This window comes from Typopeltis vanoorti, chromosome 11 (genome assembly GCF_054136105.1).
Source record: "Typopeltis vanoorti isolate ZY-2024b chromosome 11, IOZ_Tvanoo_1.0, whole genome shotgun sequence".
Classification (NCBI taxonomy): domain Eukaryota; kingdom Metazoa; phylum Arthropoda; class Arachnida; order Uropygi; family Thelyphonidae; genus Typopeltis; species Typopeltis vanoorti.
In genome coordinates, this window is record NC_143559.1 from 90,304,175 (window position 1) to 90,331,569 (window position 27,395).

Below are 27,395 nucleotides of genomic sequence, written 5' to 3' on the forward strand. Positions count from 1 at the left end.
GGAATAACTCTAAACTTCTGTTCCTGAATTAGTAGATCTTCGACTCAGACATGTATAGTTTAACCCCAAGCTCAGAACATCACTTTAGATTTCATACTATTTCAGACAATAATATATCAGTTATGGTTTAGGAATATGAGCTGGCAGCAGTTGCCTTTGTTGAAATCGCCTCGAATTCAGCTATTACTGATTACCGACGATGGGAAACTGTCCACCGATTTCCAAAAGTAAGCTGACTAAATGGATTTTGTCTACTCCTCCGAAATAAGACGTCAGCAGGTTTATTTATCATTTTCTATGTCCTGTTGAATATATCCCCAGCATAAATGTGGGGGGGGGGGTGATCAATAGCATTCATCTGAAACTAGAGTTGCATTAGGTTCAATCGATGCTGTATTCTATAGATCATTTTCTTATACTAATTGCCATGATTGTAGTACTCGCCTTAAGGTATCTGTCATAATTCTAGATTTCTGTAGGGTTCTATACTTCTTAATGTGTTTATTCTCTTACTGACTAATATGAAAAATGAAAACTCTATTATGTCTTGTATCCTTTATACGAGATTGATGAATTCATCTTCAGCTGAAAAGTTTATATAAATAAGATTTTAGTCCAGATGTAACCAAAATTCGTCATAATGGCGAATTTTGGTTAGATCTGGGTTAGATTTGGTTAGATTCACTAACTAAAATGTTTCATTATCACCGACTATGCAATGTAAACACTCAGCTACTTTAGAGACGACCCTTTCAAAGTGCATAAGTTAGTTTATTCTGACAATAAGTATACTGTTAGACAAAATTATCATAACAAACATTTTTATGAATATTTTGTTTTTATCAAAAGTGCCTCCGAAAACGAATATGCAAATTCAGAATATCCAATAGAAATTAATCTACCACTCAACAGGTCTACATACAATGCAAATGACTCATGTTTATAAAAACATGGGTTGTGACTTCATTTTTTTTTTCTCTTGTTCAGTGGGTTAGCCACATTTCAACCCTTTTAGAATGACAAATCATCATGTTTTAGCTGATGATTATTTAAAATGACGGCCCGTTGGATGATGCAGAGGTATCAAGAAGAGATCCTCGAATTCTATGTACGACTTTGTCTTGTGCAACAATGCCCTCTGCCTCTAGCACTTAAGTTGTGGACGAGTAGTTTGAAACTGAAGATATCCCACGACTGTCCTGGTCAGCGCGATCACGAGACTTAAATCAGATCAAACATGTGTCATATGCCCTTGGGTATCGCATTACACGCCGACAGCAATCAGCTCAGTCAGTTGGTGAACCAAACTCTGCTTGGTGGAAGAATCGGATGTTGCCATTATTATAAGCAACCTTATACTGAGTATGGTCCACTTCTATCAGGCCTCTTTAGCCATTAGAGGGGATTATATGCTGTAATGATGTTATGTGGCCATATTTTCGAACATAATTGTGTCAACTTCTGTAATGCGATGTTTTGGTGATTCTTATACACCCTATGTAATGTCCCTTATACCTGTCCAACGTTTCTTGCTGTCACTATTTTCATTGATATTCCATTGTACATCACCACCATATCAAATTTTGTCCTGCTTTACCCAAATTGCACGAATTATACCATATTTTTGAAGTGTTCTGTTCATTTTATTGAGCGGTGTATAATGTTGCCAGAACAGACCGAATAGGAAAATAGATGGGAGAGCGTATTATTGTTTATCAGGGAATATGTAGACCTTCAAATAGAGATTATATTGACTTTCTATTCTGGACAAGAGTTCGAGACATTATGGTTCCTAATAATCCTGTTATCTGAACAGTGATAATATTATGAGCCAGTTACTTAAAAATATATAAAAAATAATAAAATGCTATTAATGGGGAATTGTAATATCGGAGATAGTGACAAGTCGAATGGAAGAGTTGATTTTTGGAGCAACTTAATTATCTGAGAACATGTACGTGAAATTAAGACTAAGCGAAGAAATGATAATCAGAAAGAATCAGTGGTGGAATTTAAAATAAGAAGAAAGCTAACACTTTCAACGTGTGATAAGATTGGTTGGTTGTAATTATGTCCGTAAGGAGGCCATGAGGCAGCAAGTGGAGACATTCGGTGTATTATGTCTATTAATTGTGTCTATTCTTATGACTCGACCTCTAATTGGGATTATGGACTGGTCAGGGTGCTCCAGTTTCTTTCTCACAAATATAAAACCGACTTCGAACATTTTGACCGTAATTATATATACTATCCAAGTATTAATATGACATTGGATAATTCCATTGCCATCATGAATGGATTTAAGTTCTGTTGTTGAAGGCCGATAATAATAATAATAATAATAATAATAATAATAATAATAATAATAATAATAATAATATCAGGGGAATTTGAATTACAAAGCTCCATACAACATACAAAATCATTAATACAAAGAAGGGGTGAATTCATCGTTCTATCTATTCCCAAAATTGTATGCATCCTTAACATTTGTTGTTGTTGTCCATAACAATAATAATAACAGCAATAATAAGGAATATAATGCCAGCACAATATATGTTTCCGAGTTGGATATAGCTGTTCATTTTAGATGCACGGCGTAACCTATTACAAGGTTATAGTATTGAGACATTCCTAATGACACAGGATGTCTTGGTCTATATGAGAAAAAAAAAAGGGTTATTTCCAGGGGTGTAGTCCTAAAAGAAATAGTGCCAGGGGCTCTATTTCTTGGAAACAAAAATCCAGAGCAGGAAGTGCGGCATTATTATTATTATTATTATTATTATTATTATTATTATTATTATTATTATTATTATTATTATTATTATTGCGACAGATAGATTGCCTTGTTTTCTGAAACGAAAATGACAAGAGCGGTAAGCTGCTATTTTTTGACCGAAAGCTGGAAATGCATTATAAGTCTCATTATTATAATTCTTATAATTTATTATAATTATAATAAACTACACCCCTGGAACTTATTTCGGATTTAGCGATAAGACGGATTAGCAAGGTTAAAATTAAGCGTAAAAACTATTGGTGGTGTTGTGCTTCTAGTCGAAATGCTGCACTTGTCTGCATGCAATAAAATCAAAATTCTCTAAACGTGTTGCAAATATAACTTAAATGTCTAATTTTAGACATAAAATACTAAAAACAAGACAGATTATAAAATGCGCATACTTACGCGTCCAAAATGATCTAAAACAGATTTGAAATATTCTTCGTGTTTTTCTACTTCACGAATATCGAATGGCACTAAGAGAATATCCTCTTCTTTCAAATCCCAGGTGGCTGAAAATAATGTTGGTCAATACAACGTTATTAAACTATTATCCAGATGATAAAACTAATTTTTTAAATACAGAGTGTAACAGCTATTTCGACATAGTTCTAATTCTGACACCTGTCTCTTTTATTCATTGTGCTACAAAGTATATTTAGTGAGAATGAAGCAATGACAATTGAATATGCTTGATGTTAATCAGTTTAATCGATTTCCCAACACGCTTTGTCTTTGAATTTGTTCAGTGTTCGAGTGATTTCTTTATAATTATATATATATATATAGTCTCAAATAAAGGAAAGTAACTGATACTTCATTCACTTGTCAAATTTGATATCATTTTTATAATTGAGACGGAATTTCCTTGAAGTGTATCATTACAAACACGTTTTCTCTCTCTCTCTCTCTCTCACAGTTCCCTCCAATGAAACACATTTCCGACATCATTAAAGAGTATAATGCTACATGCCATTAAGTAGGTACCTAATCAATTACCAACGATGTTTAATGTATTTTAAAGATTCTTGATGAATACTAATTTAATCCAATGAAAGCGCCAAAATAAGATATCAAATTTTATAAGAACATTGAGAACATCTTCAACTGAAAGGCGAGCCATATTAAGGCTATCAGTACAAAAGCTATAAGGATTATTAAATGTTATTCAGAAACGATCGCTTTGAAAAACCATTGTCCGATGTTCAGGAGCGATTAACAAATACAGAGAACCGAATGTATTTTGGGAACGACACTGTGTTGTAAAATATCGATATCATATTGGACAAGTTTTTCCTGCTTAAAATTAGAACAGAAATAAAAGTGATGAAATGCCAATGTTGCTCGGTCTTATTCAGAATATTATCATAATCGAAGTGAATTCAAGAAGGAAAATTTTAGGAAGGCTACACATTTAAATCATTCAATGAAATTGGATTATTCGAATCCAGTTAGGATAGAAAGCTGTAACTGCAATACTAATAATAATTTTTCATGTAGCAGTGAGTTTGAAGCCATTGGTGTCATGAAGAATCTAACAATATCAAATACATAGTGGAGTATTATTACAGACATAGCCGGTCGGTTGCTAGTGAAGAAGAAATGCATTACCAAATAAACATGATGGGGTGCGAGAGAGTGTGCAGAACAATCAGTCATGAAAATTGTAAGTATCAATATAGAAGACTTGCAACTGTTGTATAAGAAAAGCTGTCTGAGCAGCCAAAGAAACTTGCTCTGCAATCTAAAGACAACCCACGAGAGTTCTACCGATATGCTGCAAGTAAAAGAAAGAATGAATGTGAAAGAATCACTCTACTGAATGCAGATGGTATGAGGGCGACAGACACAGACGAGACTGTTCAACTAATTAGTGCCCATTTTGCTAAAGGCTATCAATCCGGTGTGTGCAACATTGAGCTCACCGCTACCTCTTCACTGGATGAAGAAACTCTGGTATAGGAGAAGAATTTAATAGAACTGTTGCACAAACTGAATAAGAATTTGAGAATATGGACTGATGGGATATCAGCACGGATGTTAAAAGGATGTTCAGCTGAACTGACTATTCTTTTGACCAGACTATATAATTTGGGTCTCGGCACAGGAAAGATTCCACAAGAGTGGAAAGAATGTATGGTAATCCCATTGCACAAGGTTTGTGCAAAGACTACTTTATCTAAATATCGACCTATCAGTATCTCTGGAATGGTGGTGAAGATTTTGGAAAAGTTGGTTAGGGCGGGGTTGACAAAGAATCTATACTTTGCAATGAAAAACATGGGTTTACTAAGGAAACGTCATCTTTGAGCAACTGGCTCACATACACAAGGGGAATAGATATCATGATATGCGAAGTTTCCGGTATTGAAACCACATTACGATGTAAATAAAGAGTTTGATAAATTTTAATACTTATTTTTTTAATTAAAATAAGCAATTAAAAACTTGAGAAGTTTCATGTCGTAAGATTTACATCATCAGGGGTACTGGCAGTACAGAAACGTTTCACACAACAAAAGCCTATTAACAATTAATTACACATATTAGATGTTTTGATAACTTCATAACTGTTACATATAATTGATAAACCAGAATGCAAATGGTAAATTCGTTACTGTATGCATGTTGGAACATTGCTAGTTGTTGCTATCAAGTTCTATGGTATCACGCGTGTTATATTCTAGGTCCGTGGGAGTAAAATGTTTGATGAAAGTAGACCATACTTGATGTAAAATTAAGCCTTGATTTTTATTGCATTGTGTAAGAATCCTAAGCATTTGTTGCCAAAATACTTGATGGCCTGTAGTAGTTGTGTGGGTGCCAGGACTGGTTTATGCTCTCTTCTTTTTTCGGCATCTTTTATGTGTTCAGATATGCAGATCTCTCCAGAACTTCCTATTTGCCTACATAACACATGCCAGGTTGATCTTCGATACGAAGCGAGTAGTTTTTTTTTCTCCCCGAAACTCGTTTGTAATCCTAAATCTGAAAAAAAAATCGACCTTAGAACTCATATTATGCTATTACAGACAATAATATGAGTGTTAGAGTTTAGTATCAGGAAATGGTAGCAGTTGTCTGCCATATTCTCTCTCTCTCCTGAAAAGCTTTGATTCATTGATAGCAAAAGTTCACTATCAGTGAAGGCTTGAAGGATGGAGGCTGGCTGATCACTGTCTTCAAACCTTCAAACAATCATTCGAGGGTAAAGGACTCTGCCTATTTTTTGCGGAAGAAAAGGTGTTAGAACCAGTAAAATTTCTTTAATGATATTTTGAATAATTATAGATCATATTCCTATAATAATATTCTAATTATTATTTTTGAAGTAATTAAAATTCTTAACTGAACGCATAAAAACACTTTTGCTTTAGTAAAATGTATAGCATTTTTCGCTATTGTTGTATTCTACAACATGTTTCAGAGAGAGAGATCAGCCGAAAATATTTAAGTAGTCTAAATTTTCAAAAAAATCATATTTAAAGTGATAGAAGCAATGTCTTATTATTTAGACATACACATTTCGTTTTTATGTTTAAATTTTCTTTTACGAGATCTTTTTGCAGTGCCAGAAATAATAATTCGAATAAAGTTATATAAATGGATTTGAGAATTCATGGAAGGGGAAAGTTAAAAGTAGATTAAAATAATTTGTGAAATCAGTTTCAGAAATTAGTGAAACAAGAAGAATGAAAACCTAAAATTTCCTTAATTATTGTTTACATACAGGTTCTTATCTTATTTTACAAAAATTTCATGAAATTGTCCAAAAAAGTACTTGTCAACGTATTGAGAAAAGTGGTCTAATGGTTTTTTTCACTGAACGAAACAAGTTAGTAATTTATGAAATAGGTGAACCGAAATTTTAATTGTTGTTATTATGATAACTGCCATATCTCAAGAGAGAGAAATGATAAAGTAAAAAAAAATGAAAGACAAAATAAAAGATAAAATAATAAGAGGATGAGGGTACGAATAAGAGATAGAATAAGAATGTGAAAGAGGATAAAGAAAATGACAGTGAAAGAGACAAATGATTGAGAGAGAGAGAGAGAGAGAGAGAGAGAGAGAGAGAGTTATGAATTTCGAGTGCAAACGAACAGGAAATTCGCACTTAAATTTTTATGGCAATCCATGGCAGTTAAGTCGCCATAATACTTCAAAACTCGTTATGACAAGATCTTATGGGACATGTTTTTTAAGACTAATAAAAAACTGCTTGTCTTTCCTACATTGATCAACCAGAACTTGGAAGTGCACACTATATCACTCTCAGTTTATCTCATGACATTTTATCTTTCTCCATTATAATCGTGCTAATTTATGAAGAGATGTCCCAAGGTCTTTTATTGAAGAAAAAAACAGAGAGTAGGAAGATCTCTCTGAACCAAGACCGTAAATCTACATGGCAAGTGTCAGATAATTCTACGAATACCTTTTTTTTTTTGTTCATGTGTGATTTCTCCTCTGTATAATTAACATGAAGAATCCACTTGTTAATTGTGTGCAACACAACTGATGGGTTGCTTACAAACTGCTGTGAAGCTATTCATCATCATACCTGCTAAAGTTTTGAAAATTCAAAAATAGGGCAGATTCGAGATTCGAATAACTTGATACTCGTTCTCAGCTATTAATAGTAAAGCTATTAATATCTATCTCAGCTATTAATGGTGGTACTAGGATAACTAATTTGCTAGCGTAGCTATCATAATACCTCATAGGAGTATTCAGTAATTAAGGGGGTATATAGTACCTCTCTCCATTTCAGATAGAATTATAAAAAGTTTTGTTTAGAGTGTTGAACTGCACTGTACATGGTATCGCATTATATTATTTTGGTTTATTTATTTTTTTTTGTACTACAGTACTTTATGTTGTCTTTTTTTGTATTGTCCTGTATTTTGAATTATGTTTTTTTTGTTGTTGTTGTCATTTCGTTTATTCTTGTCATGTATGTGTTCTCTGGTATTTGTTGTCTTGTCATGTACTTATTTTTAATTTATCAAATAAACAATCAGATTTTCAACTTTATATGAGTAGCAGCATATCATTACTCAAAAAAATAATAAAAATTAGGATACACGTTGTAAAAAAAGTCTTAAATAATAACGTAGTCAATATTAAAATATGAAATCTCAGAAAACAGACTAAGTAATTCGAATCTACCTCTCTGTGTCTTGATATGTGAAAGTAATAGTTAGATAAGTATCCGCTCTCCTACCAACAGGCTGTGGGTTTGAATCCAGTTGTAGTCATGTATATTTGTGACTATTTTTAGGTGGAAGATAAATTTCATCGCCTGGTATGACACCATTGCCTTGTTTATTGAAGGCCTGAATTTCTTGAAAAAGTATCATGTTTGGCCTTTAGAGCAGGAGGGTTTCCGGACTATATACAAAATGAATAAAAAATGTTTAAAAAATCCTTAGCCTTCTTGGGTACTAATATACTACAGATTTGCAACGATTCCTAGGTGTAAACCATTAAAAAAAATCCCAAAAGGCTGCTCCAGGAACCAAGCGTAAGACTTTTACAAGTCACCTCAAATCTTCAGTAAACAGGAGGCCAAAGAAATTAAAGCAATGTTTATCTTTAGGTAGTAGATGAACATTGCCCAAATTTCTTTGTAAATATGCATTATCCTTGCTAGCACTGTGATTCGAACTCACGATTACAATCCGTCATTTACCTCATATTTAGAATTCGCGAATCTTGTAAAACTAAGAAACATTAAGGGCCTAAATAAAAAATTTTAAAAAAATCATTTCATTCGGCTTAATTTTAATCTTTATTCTTTATATAAAAAAGAAACTTTATATTTTATATAGCTGGTAGGGTTACATAATTAAATACGAGAGATTTAAGCAAGATTCATAAATTTTAAAGGACGCTAATACGAAGTACAGCTGTTCAATAAAGAATATGCTTTCCTCATTTACGTTCTCAGTATGGTTCGGTAGCTGAATTTATTATTATTATTATTTATTACCTTTTAAAGTAAATGTTAAGCATATGTATTTTTTTTTAAAATTCAAATTTCAAACTATGTTTTGAAAAAATAAAATAAAACAAATATCGAAATAATCAAGAAACAACGACAGGGTGCGTTTTGTATTAGTGAAGTAATGGTCTTTTGTTACTAGAGCAATTAATCCTCGAGTCTTTTGGCAAGTTTATTATTTATTATAATTTTTACGAGGACGGTATTTAAATAAAAATAAGTAACGAGCAAATATTATTTTAAAGTAAAAAAAAAAAAAAACAAGGTACGTATATAAATGAAAAGACTGCTGCTATATATTAATTTACGTCATATATTAATTAATATCATATAGAAATTTATTTTTCAGCAAAATCTCTACAAGGTTCAACGCATTTTCTGTTAGCGTCGTAGATTTTAATTGTGAAATAGGATCTTTTAACTGAGATTTCTCTTATTCTTTTGCTAGTGATCTGAGGGCGTGGGGATAAAAATCGAACTGTAGGTAGGATGTGGAGTGAAAGAAAGAGGAAAATTCCCAGCTTTCCTTTCGCTTATCCCCAATCTTGATTATCTAGCTTTTTAATGAAAATTACAGTCATCAAATTGGCAAGTAATTAAATTTTGGTAAGTAAGTCATTAGCTTTCAAGTCATTTCGCAATAGTTGTTTTGATTTCGAACAATGGTTGATTAGTGTTTTTGAAAAGATTGCTAGAGGTAATTGTGAATTTTAATGTGATCTTTACTTGGATGTATAGTATGGTATAGTCGGTTTTAGATTTTTTTTTTCTTTCGAAACAGCATCAATCGAGTACTGTTCATGTATTTATTTATTATTTTTTAAAACACCTCCATACCGGAGTTGGAAGACAACGGGACTTTGGTCCCTTCGATCGAAAAAGACATGAGTTCGATTCTCGTCGTGAAGAGAGGAATCATTATATGGGCTCTCAGTTGAAGGTGAATTAGCCGATTTTTTACTCCGGGAAACTAGGGCTTTTCATCACTCATAAACGCAAATAGGCTGTAGAAAATACACACTTTTTAAATAAAAAAATACTATTAGTGGGCAGTAGATGGGGTAGTGTGTATCTGGAAATTAAGAAGTATAGATGGTGGACTATATGGAGTAGAATATCCTCCCGCGATGAAGGAGGTAATAATAGTAGTACGCGACCAACTCGCTCGAAGATGTCTGAAGTTGAATTTGTTCTCCGTCACCAGGATTTCATTGCATCTACATTGGTAAAAACGGTATGTCATTGGAAGCCATTTTACTGTGGTGAGTTGTGGGAATGTTTGGTTGTGGCCAGGGGCGCGCCAGTAGTGTCCAGCGCCTGTGTGCAAAACTTTAGTTTGCGCCGCCCCCCCTATACCCAGTAGCACGCCAGTAGTGTCCGGCGCCTGTGTGCAAAACTTTAGTTGGCGCCCCCATCCCCCCCTCCAATAAAAATCACTTTAAAAAAACGTTTTTTTTTTTAAGTATTTCCTCCTCTTTAGTGCCTTTCCTGGCGCCTGTGTGCGTCGCACACATGGCCGGCGCTCCCCCTGGTCGTGGCGTACGAGTGCTGGACCCGTGTTTCATTGTTTTAATAGTGTACGATACTCGGGCTCAGTAGAAGGTACAACGAACTGTGCCTATCTAGTATAAATTTTGCATACTTTCGAAACGTTTTATCTAATTTTGCCACTAAAAATAGTCTGATTAAATTCAAACTCGAGATTACTCGAAACATTTCAAAAAAGATCTCAAATATTTCATTAAAATCTGTTCTAGCAGAGGAGAGTTAATTATATGCCGGTGTGTGGACGAACGGACAAAACGAATCTAATAGTGGGTGAGCGTATTTTGCGAAATGCATCTAAAAATAATCCCAGTCTTCATGAAACTCTCTGTATGTCGACGGTTGCCAGCATTGGGTACTCTGCTGCATGTTGTTCGGTCATTAATATTGTTGTTCATTGTCCTCTATCAAGCAGTCAGATTGTGAAGATTCTGTAATGTTTATCTTCACGTTCGTGAAGTAAATCTTGAAGCATAAAAATGCGTTTCTAAAACGTCTAGCTTTAGTCCGTCGTAAACGATGAAAAAATTTTACTTCACTAAACGAGGTAAAATAAATAAATAAATAAAACACCCATAAATGTATTCATTGACTATGTTATGGTTAAAAAAATTATTCAAGTTTGGTGATTTTTTTTTCAAAGTAAAAACGCAAAATTTCGAAATAAGTGTTTCGCGAAATCCTAATACGGAATCTGGTGTAATTATCATTTTTGGACTCCATCTCAACAAGCTTTCAGCTGCTCTTCCTTGTCATCATTAGATGCAGTGCGTATTTACACTTTTCCCGAGGCGCTAGACTGCTCGGGGTCCCCATTATTTTAATTGGAGCTTTTAATTAAATTCTAATAATTAGAGCTTAATTGGCTCTAATTTTTTGGACCCCAGCTAAAGCCTCGTGCTCTCCTGTGTATAAGTACGGCCCTGATTAGATGGTCGCTTTTACATTTTTGTAGACTTCCTGAGTCCAAACAAACGCGTAATAACATTTCACCTAAACTACAAAATGAAACAAAAGATCATTATGTTTGCAGTTTCTGGCACATTAGTAGCCCAAACAGCACTTCACAATCGGATTGTCATGACAGGCCCCAAACTTTCAGCCCATAAAGAATAACCAGTTTACATAACGTTGTCACTACCTAACCTGGTGGCAACACCACCTGCGATGCGATTTCATCATTTTGTCAATATTTATCAAGGGAAAATTGTTTACCATGTAAACTTTTGTAGTCTTCCGCTTATGCTTAAGGAAATTTATCTTCTCGAAATACCTTGACTAATGATCAAGCTACATCCCTACTTCCATTTATTCCACACTGTTAGTGGGTCGATTCTGACAGATTGTTAAGGAAAAGCAAACAGTATACACTATTCACGATTTGGTCAATATGGAACAACTTGTCAACACTAACCTTGACACTTTTCCTTCACAGCTTGAAGTTGTTTTTCCCTTCTTGCAGACAGCACTAGTTTCGCTCCGTTAGCGGCTAGCTCGTATGCTAACGCTTCTCCGAGACCACTCGATGCACCAGTAACCCACACTACTTTGTTTTTCAAATTGGCTGAAAAAGAAAGAATACAATCATAATTAACATCGGATTAATTACATTACAACAATGACAATACTAACAAGCAAGTTTTAGTTTTTCTCTCTCTCTCTTCTCTCCCTAGAGAGAGAGAGAGAGAGAGAGAGAGCTATTTGTATTCACTTTCTCCCATCAGTACACTGGGAGAATTATATTGATTGAGGACTAAAATTTTTTCAATTAACAAGCAAACAAATCTAATAAACAGAAGTTGGATAACTTCTCCTTTCTCCAACGAACAAGTTCGAATTCCGCTGTGGGAATGAACTTTTCTGATTGTCTTTAGGTGAGAGACGAGTTTAATCATCCTGTGTAAAACCACCGTCCCACTTATTGGAGGCATGAAGTGTACAATTTTTGGTCTCTAGAGCAGGGTTTTTAGAGTATTTCACTTTAGTCCACCGATGGTACTGAAAATGCACAGCCTGATATACAGGGGAATAAAGTTGTCTTTAAGAAATGTGTTATGAAAGAACAGGAATGCAACATGCTAACCACTTTTAAAGTTTGCCTCAAGTAGCATCGGATCGCTAATTAGGTGAGAGATAAATTTCGTTGCCTGGGGTGAGACCACCACTCCGCTTATTGGAGGCCTGGAGTAGCATGAAAATAAATAATAAAAAAAACTGAAAAAAAAAAACTAGTCAGCTGTTTGCTTTATATGTAATTGTTGTTGTTGTTGTTGTTACTATTACATCAGCTTAATTAAGCAGTCAGACTGTCGCTTCCACTCTTCTGATTCGAATACCTGCTGTGAATAAGTCACAGAAATTATCCTCACCGTTATGAAGCTTTCACTCCCCAACTCATCCAAAATTCTCTCCCATTTTCCAGGCATGGTTTTAAAAAAGTGTGCAAATTCAGCTTTCTGCAAGCGTTTGCCAATGAGAATCCCAGCTTAATTCTCAGCCTAAGCTGAAGCACTAAATATGCAAAACAGTGATCAGCAAATTCAGATCTAACTTTGTAAGAGCAAATAGCAGAAAGCTACTTTTCTGTCCAAATAGAAGCATTCCAATCCCTTGAAAAGTTTTTAAGGTTTACTTCTTTAGAGGGTGAAAAACCGAAGTTTCCGGAATGAAATAACCTTGTTACATCCGTATGAGATCGGCTAACTTACCTTTAGGTTTCCATGGAAGAAATACCAATTTCGTATTGGGAAAAACTTTCTACTTAATTACACTTCGAAAAGTTAATTGTCAGGATTCTCACCTTAGTGCTTCCAATCCAATCTCAAGGTACAAAGATATGTCTAACAAGAGGCTATGAACTGCCACTTAAAGAATGTATGAAAACTGTACGATTCAGTAATGTTCTCTGAATATTTTCAGAGAAGATTGACCAAATATGTGGAGAGAAAGAGAGAGATTGCATTGTGGTATTTATGAACATCTGTGTTTGTTGGCATTTGTTGAATTTATCTAACAGGAGAGGGGGGGGGGTTTAATTCATTGAGGTCAATCCTGGGCATGTATGTCCTGAACTAACTTGCAGCGTAGTTGGTCAGTTAAAAGTGTCATCGATTTCCAATCAGCAGGCTGTGGTTTCGAATTCCACTTAAATGGGATGGACGTGAATGTCCTTAGGTGGCGGACAACTTTCATCGTCCTATATGAGACCACCACCCTTACTAGAAGCCTGAAGTGGCTTGAGAGTATCAGCTTCGTCTCTAGAGGTTTATCCAACATTTAGGCTACTCAGGGTATACCTTAAGGTAGGTTCAAGCTTTTGTTGATGAGATGCACATAAAAAAAATAAGATAGATAGCAGGAGTTTGTTGTGCTTGAGTGAATCAGAGTTAACCAGTCGGGTCGCATGTCTATTTAGGTTGGGTGTGTTGTCGTGTGGCTTATGCAATCCGCGGTACAAAATTCACTTCAATTTGACCGCGTGATTGCATTTTAATTGATGTATGAGTTAAGGGTGCATAGCGCATAGACGCTCATCTTAATTGGTCCAATGCAATTAATTGTAGAATAACTTTGAATACTTTAATTTATCAAATAATATAAGTTTAAATATGGAAAACATAAAAGTGAAATGAACAATAGCTATGCTTCATGCTCCGTTTATGTGAAGCACAAAGTGTGAATTATCATTGACAAATACTAGAGTGTGACACGGATATCTTGAATTTTGATACGATTTTTAAATACGGCCATATAATATAATATGCACAGAAATTGGATAAAGTAATCACTTGGGACATTATTGTTTTTCCAGATTGAACCAAAGAAAGGTTGAAATAACTCGTTTTATTTATACACAAGTTCCAACCGCCTTCGACTATAATCATAGTCATACAATCCGCGAAAGCTCTGGCAGAAAACGGGATGTTCAGTTGATTGTCAACATTGTTTCCCATTGTAAATATGGGCAAAAAGTCATAAATTATTTACAGAAAATTATATATCAAAAACTTGTCTATATCGGTGTCCTAAACACGTCAGTTTACGTTTCACGCACGCAAAACAGAATTCTCAGCGCACACCTGCCTCTCTTTCTGGATGGTTTAAAACCACTGGAATGCTAAGAATTTGACCCGCTGCTCAATCTGTACTTCTATTTTAAACGGCTGAAAGATGTCCGTATTTGAGACCGCACACCCAGAGTATTAACGCAAATGTGATGCAATGTTTACGCGTCGAAAAGTATCCTCTTCGTGAAGTATTACGAGTAGTGTATTACTTTTTAATTTTAGGAAACACGCAAAGCCAGGAAACAATTAAGGAAGTCTTTAACAGGAATAAAGGCAAAAATATAATATCGATGATATTACTATTCTATGGGTGTGCACCACACCTGGTATACCCTGAATATACGCCCCTGTTAATTACGTAGAAAGCATTATCAAAAAGACAGTGAAGGAGGGAGTGGAGCAATATATATGAAGTTCATTTTTTACAGTCAAAGTCGAAAATATGTGGAAAAGCTCCAGCAACGGGTTAAAGAGGCAGAGAACGTTTGTAAGTTTAAGTTTAAGAAAGACTGAACTGTGTTCGTGCATTTTAATATCTATGTATAAAATCAATATAAAAAAACGACAGAAAATGAAAGGGAGAAGATAAACTATGAGTGTGAATATGCACAATCTGGCCCATCAGTGAAAGGAGGAATCTAGTAGTGTGATCATCGGGGTGATTACATGGGTTATCTTTTTTTTTTTTTTTCAGTAATGATCTAGTCGTTCTCAGAATGAGGTTGACTTTTCCTCACAAGCATACCACGTACTTCAATGACATTTAGTACTAATGTGCTGTATTCTATACGTGTGAGTATGAATTAATAATTCATGAGTTTATGCCAGTTCCATCTTAGATGGACTTTCTTAGTAGCAGGCAGGTAATCATAAGAATAATAACAACAGGCCCAGTCAGAAACATAGCTCTGATGAATATTTGATATTTTAACAAGTATAAAGAAATAAAGAACTAAAAAAAAGTTGGTTCCACAAGTTCATAATTAATCCACTTTTAGTCGCAACCGGAGGGATCTAAGAAAACGATGTTAAATGCAAAAGTAAATATTAGTGCAAAACTCCGATGATTGGTTATTTGAGAGTTTGGTCTGAATCTGGAACTCCAGCTTCCATCAAAGCTGCCTGCCATTTTAGCAGAAATTCTTCTACCAGACCATCTGAGTGACATCTTAACTGTATCAGTCCCAAACTCACAGAAGATTGTGAGTTTGGAAGTTTTCCATTTTACGATTTTTTTTTTCATTTTGTCCAAATGAAAACAGTTATAAACATCGGAAGAAACTAAAGAACTTAAAGTGATAAAGAGAGTTTATCTTTTAGGAAAAGAAAACAAACAAAAAAAAACGTTTGTTTTGTATAGACAGAGGAGAATGCCTAAGAAAAAGAAGTTCATCGATAAGACGGAGCCTCCATAACTCAGTTGGTATCGAATCCTGTCTATAAACGAAAAACCGTTATAAGGGCTTTTCGGCTGAAGGTGAGTTAGCCAGTTATAGAGAAATGGCAGGTGTTTCTTCCAGGAAACTCAAGATTTTATGCTGAAATGCAAAATAAACACTAGAGTCAGAAGAACACACACAGACATAGTACACTAGCCTCATAGCTTTTAGGTTGTTTATAGTGTTCGAAACCATTAAGTCACGATGCTACTTACCATCATGTTGTATGTCAAGATTTTTTTTTCTTGTAGAAATAAGAAAAGAGGTCATTCTAAAGTAGATTATATAAATGGCACTCTGTAATGTGTCATTCTCTCATAATGATGAGTACTATATTACACTAGATGTGAAGAGCTAATTGAACATGTTGTTAAGGCAGATCAATTTACACGTTCCAAATGAAAATTCCGAAATCCCAACAGAAGAGGATATCTACATGGCAAAAGGATTACGACTATCTGTTTTAAAGAGTGTTTTGAATAATAAACAATAATATTTTAAAATAATAAAAGATTCCATTCCTTTTAACAGGAAATTATAAAATCATAGTATTCTGTTGAAATAGCAATTTTGTAATTCATCACAAAAAAATACACAATAAACTGTATTTTTGAAGAAACTTTTATTGAACAGTATAACAAGTTTATCTCAAGGTGTATAACAAGTTCATCTCTGAAAACTTTACTATTTTTTTTCCCACTGGCGTCGTTGCAAAAAGAAGGATGCGATTGTTAGAGTAGGTCGACCATAATCATTTTTATCATCTCTTCAATTTAGTCTACCTTTATGTCCACGCTGGAAATTAGTCATAATTTTATCAAACATTTTTCTGTGCTTCTTATACTGATAAAATGTTCATGGCATCTTTTCTCCTTGATGAAGAGCCCAATATCAAAGTCTAAATTCAGAATCATGTTTTTAATCATGCTGATTTTATCCTTATAACTTATGTCAAATGTAAAGATAAAGTTCTTTATCCTTACATCTGGCATGAAAGGATCAGTGAATTACCGTAGTTATCTTGTAATTTATTGTTTTAAAAATTATGAAAGGATAAGGAAGTCGTTTTATCTTTTACAAGGTCTTGATATGATCTCACATGAACCATTGTGCATGTTCTCCTGGTTTCCGTGATGATGCTGATACAGCTGAGACAGTGTGTAAAGTGGAGTGTTAAAGATGGTATCAGGAACGTAGATTATGAGGACAGATTGAGAATTTGTGGATTGCAGACACTAGAAAATAGGAGAGGGACTCACAAACTTCTGAAAGGGTCATACAAGACACCAGCAGATGGAAATTTTCGCTTTACAGATGGGAAAGGGCGAAATGCATCCTTGGAAGTTGAGAATGAATGCAGTGGAGAAAAGGGTGAGAGCTAGATTTTTCTCTCATAGAATGGTTCGTGATTGGAATGGACTGCTTTTTGGGATGGTAATGCAAATATTATGAATAAATTCAAGAAAAGGTATAGCGGGTGGTGTGAGTGATGTGTGACCTTACTCGATGGGTCCCAGATTCCCTAGAGATCTCTTATAATAATAATAATAATAATAATAATAATAATAATAATAATAATAATAATAATAATATCTTCCAGAAATTGTTTGCAATAAAAAATAGTATGGAAATGATCCGAGACAATTATAAAACAGGTGCGTTATATAATCGCACCTAGAGTTGTTTTTGTTAGATACTATAAAAAGAAGGATGCGATTATTAGAGTAGGTCGACCAAGTTATTCTTATAATCTCTAAACCCCGCTGGCCGAGTGGTTAAAAAAAAAAAAAGTGGTTAGCGTATCCACTCTCCGGCCATGAGGCTACGGGTTCGAATCCTGCCAGGGGCATGGATGGTTGTGATTGTCAAACTAACTCTTTGTGGAAAGAGCATCGCTGACCCTACCACTTCTAGCAGAAGGCTTTACTTCCAAAAACCAATGAGGTAAGGGAGTGACTATATGTGAATAACTAACTGCCTAATCTGTAATGTCTTTTGTTTTCAAATCGCTTTGCTATATTTTCCACTCATTTTAAAGAAGAAATTTTAGTAGAAATAATAAGTAAAAACAAAATGTCATTAAATTCCATTCAGACAGAGTGTAATAATTACTTTGTATCCTTTCTCACTGTTTTGCCTCTGAAACAAACATTGAATCGACTCAACATATTTTACTAAAAATCTCGAATAGAAAATTTTAATATCATTCATCCAGCTCGAGCAGAGTTGTTAAAACGAATCTAATAGTCTTATACATTTTGCAAAATATATCTAAAAGCTAACTTGTCTTTTTCTTAATCGCAAAAATATCCTAATGTTCTTTATTTCCAATTATACATATTTTATTACTAAAATGTAATCCTAATGAATAAAAGCATCTCACTGATTTAGTTCTAATCGATTAACGTTCCGCCCAGCAGTCACGACACCGCATGCAATTTCCTGTAAGTTAAAATTGAGAAAAGTATCTATAACTTTCATTAACACAAATAATTATCATGACTTTTGACTTTTTTTTTTTTTTTGGAAGTTTGAAGGCTGTTCTAGGGACACGAATCTATCATTCTGCGACTAATTGTTGATATGTAGCTCTCCTTCATAAAGAACATAGGTTACGTTGTGTCAGGTCAAGGTATGGATGCTTGAAACTTAATGACCTCATTTCGGAAGAGAAAATACAGATACGCGTGCTTGATGAGCTGGCAAATTATAAAGATTTATCTCGTCTACGGAGGCGGGGGTTCAGTATTTTTGAATGGTAAATATGATCAAGAAATTTACATTTGCAGAAGTAATGTCGAATTGAAATTCATGTATGCAAAGTATTCAGAATGTTATTATCGTTTAAAAGTAGGACTAGAACAATAAGAGAGTTGATAGTCTTCGTAGCTCAGAGGATTTCGACGAAGTGCTTTGGTTGGGAAGACCTGTGTTCGAATTCATTGTGGGATGGGCGAATAACCTTTATCAGGGCTTTTAAAATGAAAACGAGTTAGCCGATTTCATAAGGAAGTAGAGAGCATTTGCTTCCGGGAAACTCGATTTTTTCATGTTCGTAAGGAGGAAAACTAGCCAGGAAAACACCTTTCATTTACACATAAAAACGTATATATTAAGCAAAGATTAAAAACCGTAACTTAAAATTATGATTATGAAAGACAATCTGGATAGGTCGTAGGCCTTATGCTCCTGTAAGCATTACAGACTATTATTATTATCATCTTCTGATAGTTTTGCATGCTTTGCTGGATGAAAACTAGTTTCTGGAAGGAAAACTCTTGTCACTTACTTCTGAGAGGAAAACCCTACTTTTTCTCATGAGACCAACTAACTCACTTTCGGCTGAAAATCCCTTATAAAGGTTTTTTGCTTCTTACACGAGGTTATAATCAGTGGTGAGCTATATGTTAAATTATTTCTCAAATTTGCAAGCGCCTTGTTCTTCTTGTTTAATAATCTTGTAGAACTAGAAAATACCACTAATATCCGTGGAATATATACATGCTACTATAATTGCTACTTTAAATTCATATGGATTTTCTGATAACTATATAAAAAATCATTTCATTGCATTTTGTTCTGATGGAGCTAGTGTAATGTTAGGAAACAAATCAGGTGTTACAATCAAACTTCTACAAAAATTTCCCAACGTTGTGCTTTGGTATTGCGCTCATCGTTTACACTTAGCATTAGACGATTCGATAAAAAACATTAAAGAAATAAATCATTCTTGAAATATTTATGGGATGAATTATATGCTTTTTATCATCAATCACCAAAAAATCAACGAGAATTAAATACGATTGCAAAAGACTTTAGTATCGAAATTTTAAAGATCGGCCATGTGTTTGGACGACGATAGACAGCTTGCAGGTTTACGAACCGCTCTTGCTTTGTGGAGAAATTACCCAGCTTTATGCAAGCATTTTACATCGAACGATAAATATAAGGGCTTTTTAAACCGACTTCTCAATTTGGAATTTTTAAAAGATCTAGCATTAATGATTGATATCCTATAGGAATTATCATAAAATTCCTGTCAGAAGCTCTACAAAGTTGCAATGCTGGTTTTTTTTTTTTTTTTTTTTTTTGCTCGACGATGCAAGCTCTTTGTTAAAATTTCCATATCTCGCCACTGGTTATAATCCAGGTCTTTCCAGTTTAAGGGTATCTTTGATGCCGACTAAGCTACATAGACCTATTCGGGAAATTTTTACTTTGTGATATGTATTGCTGGTAAACTTTTTATTATTATTATTATATTATTAGATTCCTGCCCCACTTAAATGACAGAAAATTTACACCTTAACGTTTGTAAATTTCGTATAATTTATTTGAAAAAAAAAGTTATAAGCGAGGCAAATTTATGGATGTGGATTGGTGTAAAATAAATATATTTTATTTTACGCTGATATTTTTTATATGAATTCCACCCACGAAAGATTGTAAACTCTTAATCGCTCATCACCATAATGTATACCATTATGGTGGTGGGCCGATACAGTACAATAACATCGTCGGTGGGTTAAGAGTTAAACAACCCGAAAACTCTGCTGTATAGACCAAATACTTAACATTTATAAGCCATTTCAAGCCTCCGGTAAAAAGGGTGATGCCCTCAAACCGACTGTCATTGCAATGGTCGAACTGATATTAAGTCGGAGTCCTGAAAAATAATGTCGTTTAATTTTATTTTATTTTAGTATATTTTATTCATTTGGTAATGATCCCGAAGATATCTGTTAAGACAAGAATAACAACAACGTTAGCAATAAAAATTACCGTAATTCCCTTGAACTTTAATCTGAAAAATGAATCTATTTTTCTTTATACAAGGAAAATACTACCTGTATAATTTTATCTCTTTATTAAAGGGAATACTACCTTATTTGATTTCTTTCCCTATTATTAAAGGAAAGTACTACAGGCTTAATTTTTCCTACCTTTATTAGGCGTAAATATCCCCGCAGTTTTATGCAGTTATTTCTCAACTTACTCACCTTTAACTTTGGTTTTGACTTCATAATCTGAAACAGATGACGCCTTCTCAATATTTCCTTCAGTTTCAGGAAGGTATTGAAGTCAAAGCTGATTTGTATCTGGCACAATCTAAGGTAAATCTAAAGTAAAAGTTTTACTGCGTAAAACTTTTGTGTAAAATCATGTACTCTCGTATTGGAAGAAAAATTGTTACATGTAAGGAAGCATTTTGTTCTATATCAAGTTTTGCAATGCTTCAACGTACGTGCTCAGAATGGTACAGGAAGGTATGAATTCTGAATGCATTACACTATTCATCTCGCAGATAAAAGTGCTCATGACGCTGCAACAGAGGGCACTGGTTTGAACCATTTCGGCGCTGGCGAATGTTTAGAACGTTATTCTATATGATGTGTCTTGCTTTCATGTTCACTGACATTGTCGCCTCATACCTTGCTAATTTCACTGATATAATTCAGAAGCTTTCAATAACAGATGTGTGAAATTTCACGCTAAGTGTGCAAGACAGGAAGAGATAAATAAACACCTGCTTCATAAAAACGCAAGCATTATATAATTTTCTTTTCTATTTCTGATACGAACACTATGCTCGATTATTTGAATGTCATTTATTGTTTATATTTGAAGGTCGGGGTTGGATTGTTTTGATCAACGGGAAAAGTAACTAAGGCTATGAGGCGAACGTATTATGTCTATTAATTGCGTATGTTCTTCTGGCCAGTTTGCCTGTTTTGAGGGATGAAAATCTCAAGCCAGGTGGAAAAGACCCTTTCATTTAAAAAAAAAAAAAAAAAATGAAAGGGTCTTTCTTTTTGAAAAAAAAAAAAAAAACTATAAAGGTTCTTTGCATTCTATACACCAAATCCCGTCTATCCTACCCAAAGGGCATTGCCAATACCGACTGAGTTATATTTTGAAAGTAGTAGTGGAGATAGAGTGAAGGAAATTTTTTTAAAAGAAACACTGTATTCAATAAACGCCTGTCTTAAAAAATGCATTTTGAAGGAAACGAGTTACCTTAGTAAAGTGTCATTGGAATTTAAGTATATAATTAACTCGATGAAGTAAATAATGGTTGATTAAAGTAAACAATAATAAAGTAGTATAATTGTTTAAATCTGAATCCGTCAAAAAACACTAAGTATTTAATTAGGATTAAGTATTCTAATAAAAATTAAATTTCAAATCTTTATATATCGCTAGAAGATATAAAATGCAAAATTAAACAGAGTCAAAGATACTTACAGAGGGGTTTCCCGAATTTTGCATAAAAAGCTAGCGTTAAGTCACTATCGGCAAAAAAGAGAAACAAAACGAAATATGCAATTATTATCGTCAATAAAATGTACACAGCTGCAGATAGAAGATCCATATCATCGGCCAGCACCTAGATACTAGATACAGTGAGAAAAAACAAAATAATAATAAAAAAAATTATTGGGACAACATAATGCTAAAAGCGAATTTTGTTTCTCCGCTTTTATAAAGTTTGATTAATAAAATGAGAAACTATTTAAGATTATTTAATTCATCACGTCAACAAATTGTTAGAAGGTTCTTCTTTTACAGATCGAAATATTTGAAAATTATATAGGTGGTAACGAAGCTGCTTGTCAGAATCACTACTTTATTCAATGCACGTAAAATGAATAAAGACTTATCTAGTCCTGTTTCGAAGGTAATGGTTATGTTAGATCTTCTGTGAGTTAAATTTTAGTTGGAGGGTAAATCGTCTAGTTGTTATACAAAGACTGTGACGTTGCTGGAAATCAGGAGTTCCTCCCACAAATATCAAGGGACTCTCTGTCGCAAGTATCATACCAGGAGATAGATATGGAGATACGATTAATGAAGGTTGATGATTATCGTTGTGTGTGTTGATGGTAATACTCGTAGTGTCGTTGTGCAGTCGGAGGATTAAGCAGGAGAGACGGTGAGTTGTGTATTAGGGTAGTGTGCCCTCCTACGATGAATCCTTGGAGGTGTTATGTAATAATAATAATAATAATAATAATAATAATAATAATAATAATAATAATAATAATAACAACCAGAAGTGTGTTACATATAACACACTTCTGTTATATGTAAGGGAAAATGAACGTCATTAGAGCTGGAAAATGAGTTTCCAGCTCTAAAATACCATATGGTATTTTAGAGCTGGAAAAATTTAATAATAAAATAAAATAAAGAAAACGTTAATAGTAAAGAAACGAAAGAGCTGTGTAGCTCTGTAGTTATGTCACTTCCACCTATAGCGATATGCGCCTGCAGAAAGACCGTTCTAAGTTCGCTATGCTGATCTCTGAGTAGAGGAATTTTTTTGTAAGTCTTTCTTTGACTCGGTCCCGGAGATAGTTCATCTGTAGCTCGTTCGAATAGAGTTTTTTCCCTTATATATATATATATATTTGCAGCCTAGTTCAAAAGCTTCGCTGCTCTCCAATTAATGCGTTGTAGGTTCGAATCTCACTATGAATGTTATCGGATCATTGAGAGGATAAAACGAAGCGATTGATTAAAAAATAATAATAATTTAGCTGGATCAGTATCATTAGCGATTCTAGATTGTTGTGATTTGATTACAGAGAGGATATCACATTGGAGATTTAAATATCAGTATATGTAGAGTTTTATATTTCTTTTAAAAGATCAGAAGTTATGTGCCTTGTGTTATTAACAGCATGTTCCATTCTAATTCAGTGGTATATGTTGGATTTTTGTCTGACGGCTTCCTGGAACAGTGGTATTTCAAGTGAGCTGTTGTGTCTGTCTATCTACAGACTAAAAGTCATGGGAAATGATAAAAAAAAAATCTTGAAACTGCAAAACGAAATTTCTTAGAATTCGATATGTAAAGATTTGTTTACTTTCTTCGAATGCATGTGAATCATGCAAACAAAGTAACGGAGTGAATTTTATTAGAGTGATATTTGTGCAACACTTTTTTTCACGTGAACTTCAAATTTTGTGATTTCCCCTCTTCCCAGCCTCGCACATTTCAGGGAGACCCTGGAAGAGGAGTGTCATTCTGCTATCGTTGAGTGGGTATACTGGTTCTAATAGACAGTTCTCAAATCTCAGTTACAGATTCACTTGTCAAGCACCCTCCTATTCAGAATTCCGATATTTTTTCTAAAGAATTCTTTTTTTATATATAAAACTCTAGGAAAAATAAATTAACCCACAGAAGACAAGCCTAAAAAAACAACTGTTATTATTCGAACAATAAGAAGTTTAATTTCTTTATTTTTATTTATTTGTATGCATATTAAGAAAACCATAGTGATTCAGATAGGCTATGCAAACAATAATTGTGTTTGGGTACCCTGGTACGATTTATTTTAATGAAATAAAAACAAATTAAAATAATAATGAAAAGAGCATGCCAATACTAGCATAATAAATGAATAAATTACTTGAATTTTAATTTAAACTGTTGTTTTATTGACTACATTTTAATGGAAATATGAAAAATTAACAGAAATGTCTTGAAATCTAGAAATCTCTAGTCCTAAGGGAATGTCTACAGGATATTCTCGTTAATTTCGTTATCACCTACATTAGTAAACCATTACTAAAAATATTTATGAGCATTGTATATCAGAGATATACTCTGTTCAGCATAAAGTACTTAGGAATAACCAAAACAAAGTATTAGTCCTTCAATTAATGCCAACCAGAAATACTCTAAAATCTTTACTGTAAATATAGTCCACAAAGTAGTTAAACTTATTTCTATTTAAAAACAGCTATAGAATACATTTTATAACACTTCTTTTAAAGAATTATTTAGTCCATTAATAGGGAGATCCATCTTAGAAATATTATAATGCCTCATTCTGTTCTATTAGGAATGGAACTGCGAACAATTGAAACCCGTATTGGACTCCGAGTAGGGGTCCTGTGCTGGCTACTACAATGTTTTTTGTTACAATTATTACATTATTCTTTTTGAAGGTGTAAGCCTGTAACATAAAAGTGTTGCAATGTAGGAGGACACAGTTGTTCACACCATCAATGCAGGACCATCCAGTATGATTCCATGTACCAAGACCAGTGGATATCATTACACTTCCACATTCATCCGGATAGCAAGCTTAGATAAAAAAATGCTTTTGTTATCTTTCATACCCAAACGCGTCCATCACATTGGAAAAGCATAACCATGACTTGTCGCTCAGCAGACCCGATTGCTATTGTTCTGCGGTCCGGGTTCTGTGATTTCTTGGCCTCTATCAATCATGGCATGCAGTTTTCCACGTATCGTGAGACTTTACATGACTCCCGCTAATACGAGACCGTCGATTAAAACGCCTTTAAAAAATTCTTCGTATCCTAGGCAAAATTCGAGTCCATATCTTTCCAACCAAAAAGACACAATTCACGCGTCGCCCTTCTTTTGCACTATAGTGTGGTACGCGTAGCACACTTTGGTAAACCTTCCCCTCAGTTAATAAATCTCAGATTGCAAGTATTTTGTGAATCCTGTTTCTACACACACACACACACACACACACACACACACACACACACACACACACACACACACACACACACACACACACACACACACACGATGTTTTTTTCTGCTTTATAATCACTGATCTTAACTTGTAAAGTTAAGATACAGGTCACAGAGACTCAACAAATAATCTCTGCCTATAACTACATTTTGTGGTTAAATCGTCCAATGTAAACCACGGAAATATATCAGAAATCGCAACCATTTGCAGGGCTTGTTGCCCGAATGAATTGTCTGTGCTCTCCGGTGTTAGTCTGAATCTCACTGTATCATGAATGTTTGGGTGAGTGTCTTTGGGGGGTAAATAATTTTATCGTCCAATGTAAGACCCACCGACATGCTTATTCAGGCCTAAGGTGGTTTGATGTTTAGACTAGGTTTTTGGATTATCTAAAATCCTTAGTCTATACACGATTTAATATATGCAATGAGTGTAGAATCTTTAGTAAGCGGGACTATCATAAAAATAAAATAAAATAAAATAAACTACAACTTCTGCATGCCCCTCGTTTAAACAAAACTGAACAATTGCAAATTGTTTTCCTCATCATTTTATAATTCTGCTGTACCGATAATAAATTACAACAATCACTTTCTCCATTTTTCCTTCCTGGAAATAAGGGAGAAAGAAAGAAGGAAATAATGCATTTTATCACCTTGATTTGATTCTACTTTAGCACCCATGTTTTTTTCTTACTCATAATTAATATGCTTTGCACACTGTAACAGTATTTATAGTGCTCTTAACTGAATAATTTTTATATTACTCGTGACGTAAATATAGACAGACGTTCACCTCTCAGAAGGTGGTTCCAAGTATCGATTTCTTCACTCGCCATGACCACTGACACCATTATTTCAAAAGATACTCATATCTATTCTTGACAGTTCAAGGAATGCTATTTCAACGAAACACCTTATTTGCTACTATACTTATGTTTCGCATGAAAAGGACAATGAATAAAGAAAAGATTGTAGCATAATTTTTAAAGATTTTAGACATTTTAAAGCAGATATGTGTAGGTGTTTCAAATGAGTGCTTGAATGGGAAACACTTTTTTTTTTGTGAAACACTAGGTGCCTGTATGCATTCTTTGTGCAGGAAAAGTTGAAAATTAAAACCATCCCGCCTTCATGCATCATTGGTAATATAGGTGCCATCCCCCCCTCAAAAAAAGCACTAAGTATTGCACATATCGATAACAGTTACAAAGTACAATTATATAGGTAGTTATATTCTTGTTTTTAATTCTTTACACAGTTTGCGCATGAAATATCTTCACGACTAGTTTACTTGTATATAGAGAATGTTTACTTTACATCAGTTGTTTTAGGAGCCCATAATGCAAAGCGTTATAGTAGAATTACCACTCAGACCGGTTTCGACCTTTATCAGTCTCGTCAGTGGGAACTAGACCCAGGAAGATGATATTCAGTACTTCAGATCGGTTTCGATTTCAGTAAAAGTCGAAACTGTCCTGATACTAGTCCTTCCTACATTTTTTGCCAACAAAAATGGCCCTATAACTGGGCCATTTTTATTGGCAAAACTATATCAAATAATAACATGATTCTATTGTTGTTTTTGATGAACTGCTTTAATTGATAATAATTCATCTTTGCCTAATAAAGTCAATGAAATTTGGTATTTGGGATCACTCTTGAAAAGTTTATATTAAGTTGTACTATTTTTAATAGCAAAAATTACAAAAAATTATTTCTGGTTATGCTAAAACAGCTCTAAGTTTCAATTATTGTGATAAATTATTATAATGCTCTCTGTAAGTTTATGTGTGCAATTCTGTTTTGCTCATGTAACTTTTTTTTTCGTTATGTCTCTGATTCTCAGGAGTCCGACTACAACAGAGTTTCAGTTCATGTAATTAAAGAGGAAGGTAAAAACTTGCGAATATAATGTGATGTACTTCGTATAGTATGAAGCAATCTGTTTTGCTGAAGGCAAATATACTTGCAGTAGATATTATTATATTCTCACCCTAGTGTTTAGCTCTCTCTCTCTCACGCC

General features: G+C 34.1%; 1 protein-coding gene across 1 annotated transcript in view; it reads right to left on the reverse strand.

Moving 5' to 3' along the window:
• The window catches only part of LOC150101841 (dehydrogenase/reductase SDR family member 7-like), a 97,411-nt gene that overhangs the window by 13,117 nt on the left and 56,899 nt on the right, over window positions 1–27,395 (reverse strand). The window contains exons 2-3 of the mRNA XM_090399914.1: window positions 11,752–11,901; window positions 3,191–3,297 (exon numbers count right to left, since the gene is read on the reverse strand). Coding sequence (XP_090256040.1) covers window positions 3,191–3,297; window positions 11,752–11,901 — 257 coding nt within the window. The remainder of the gene's footprint in view (window positions 1–3,190; window positions 3,298–11,751; window positions 11,902–27,395) is intronic.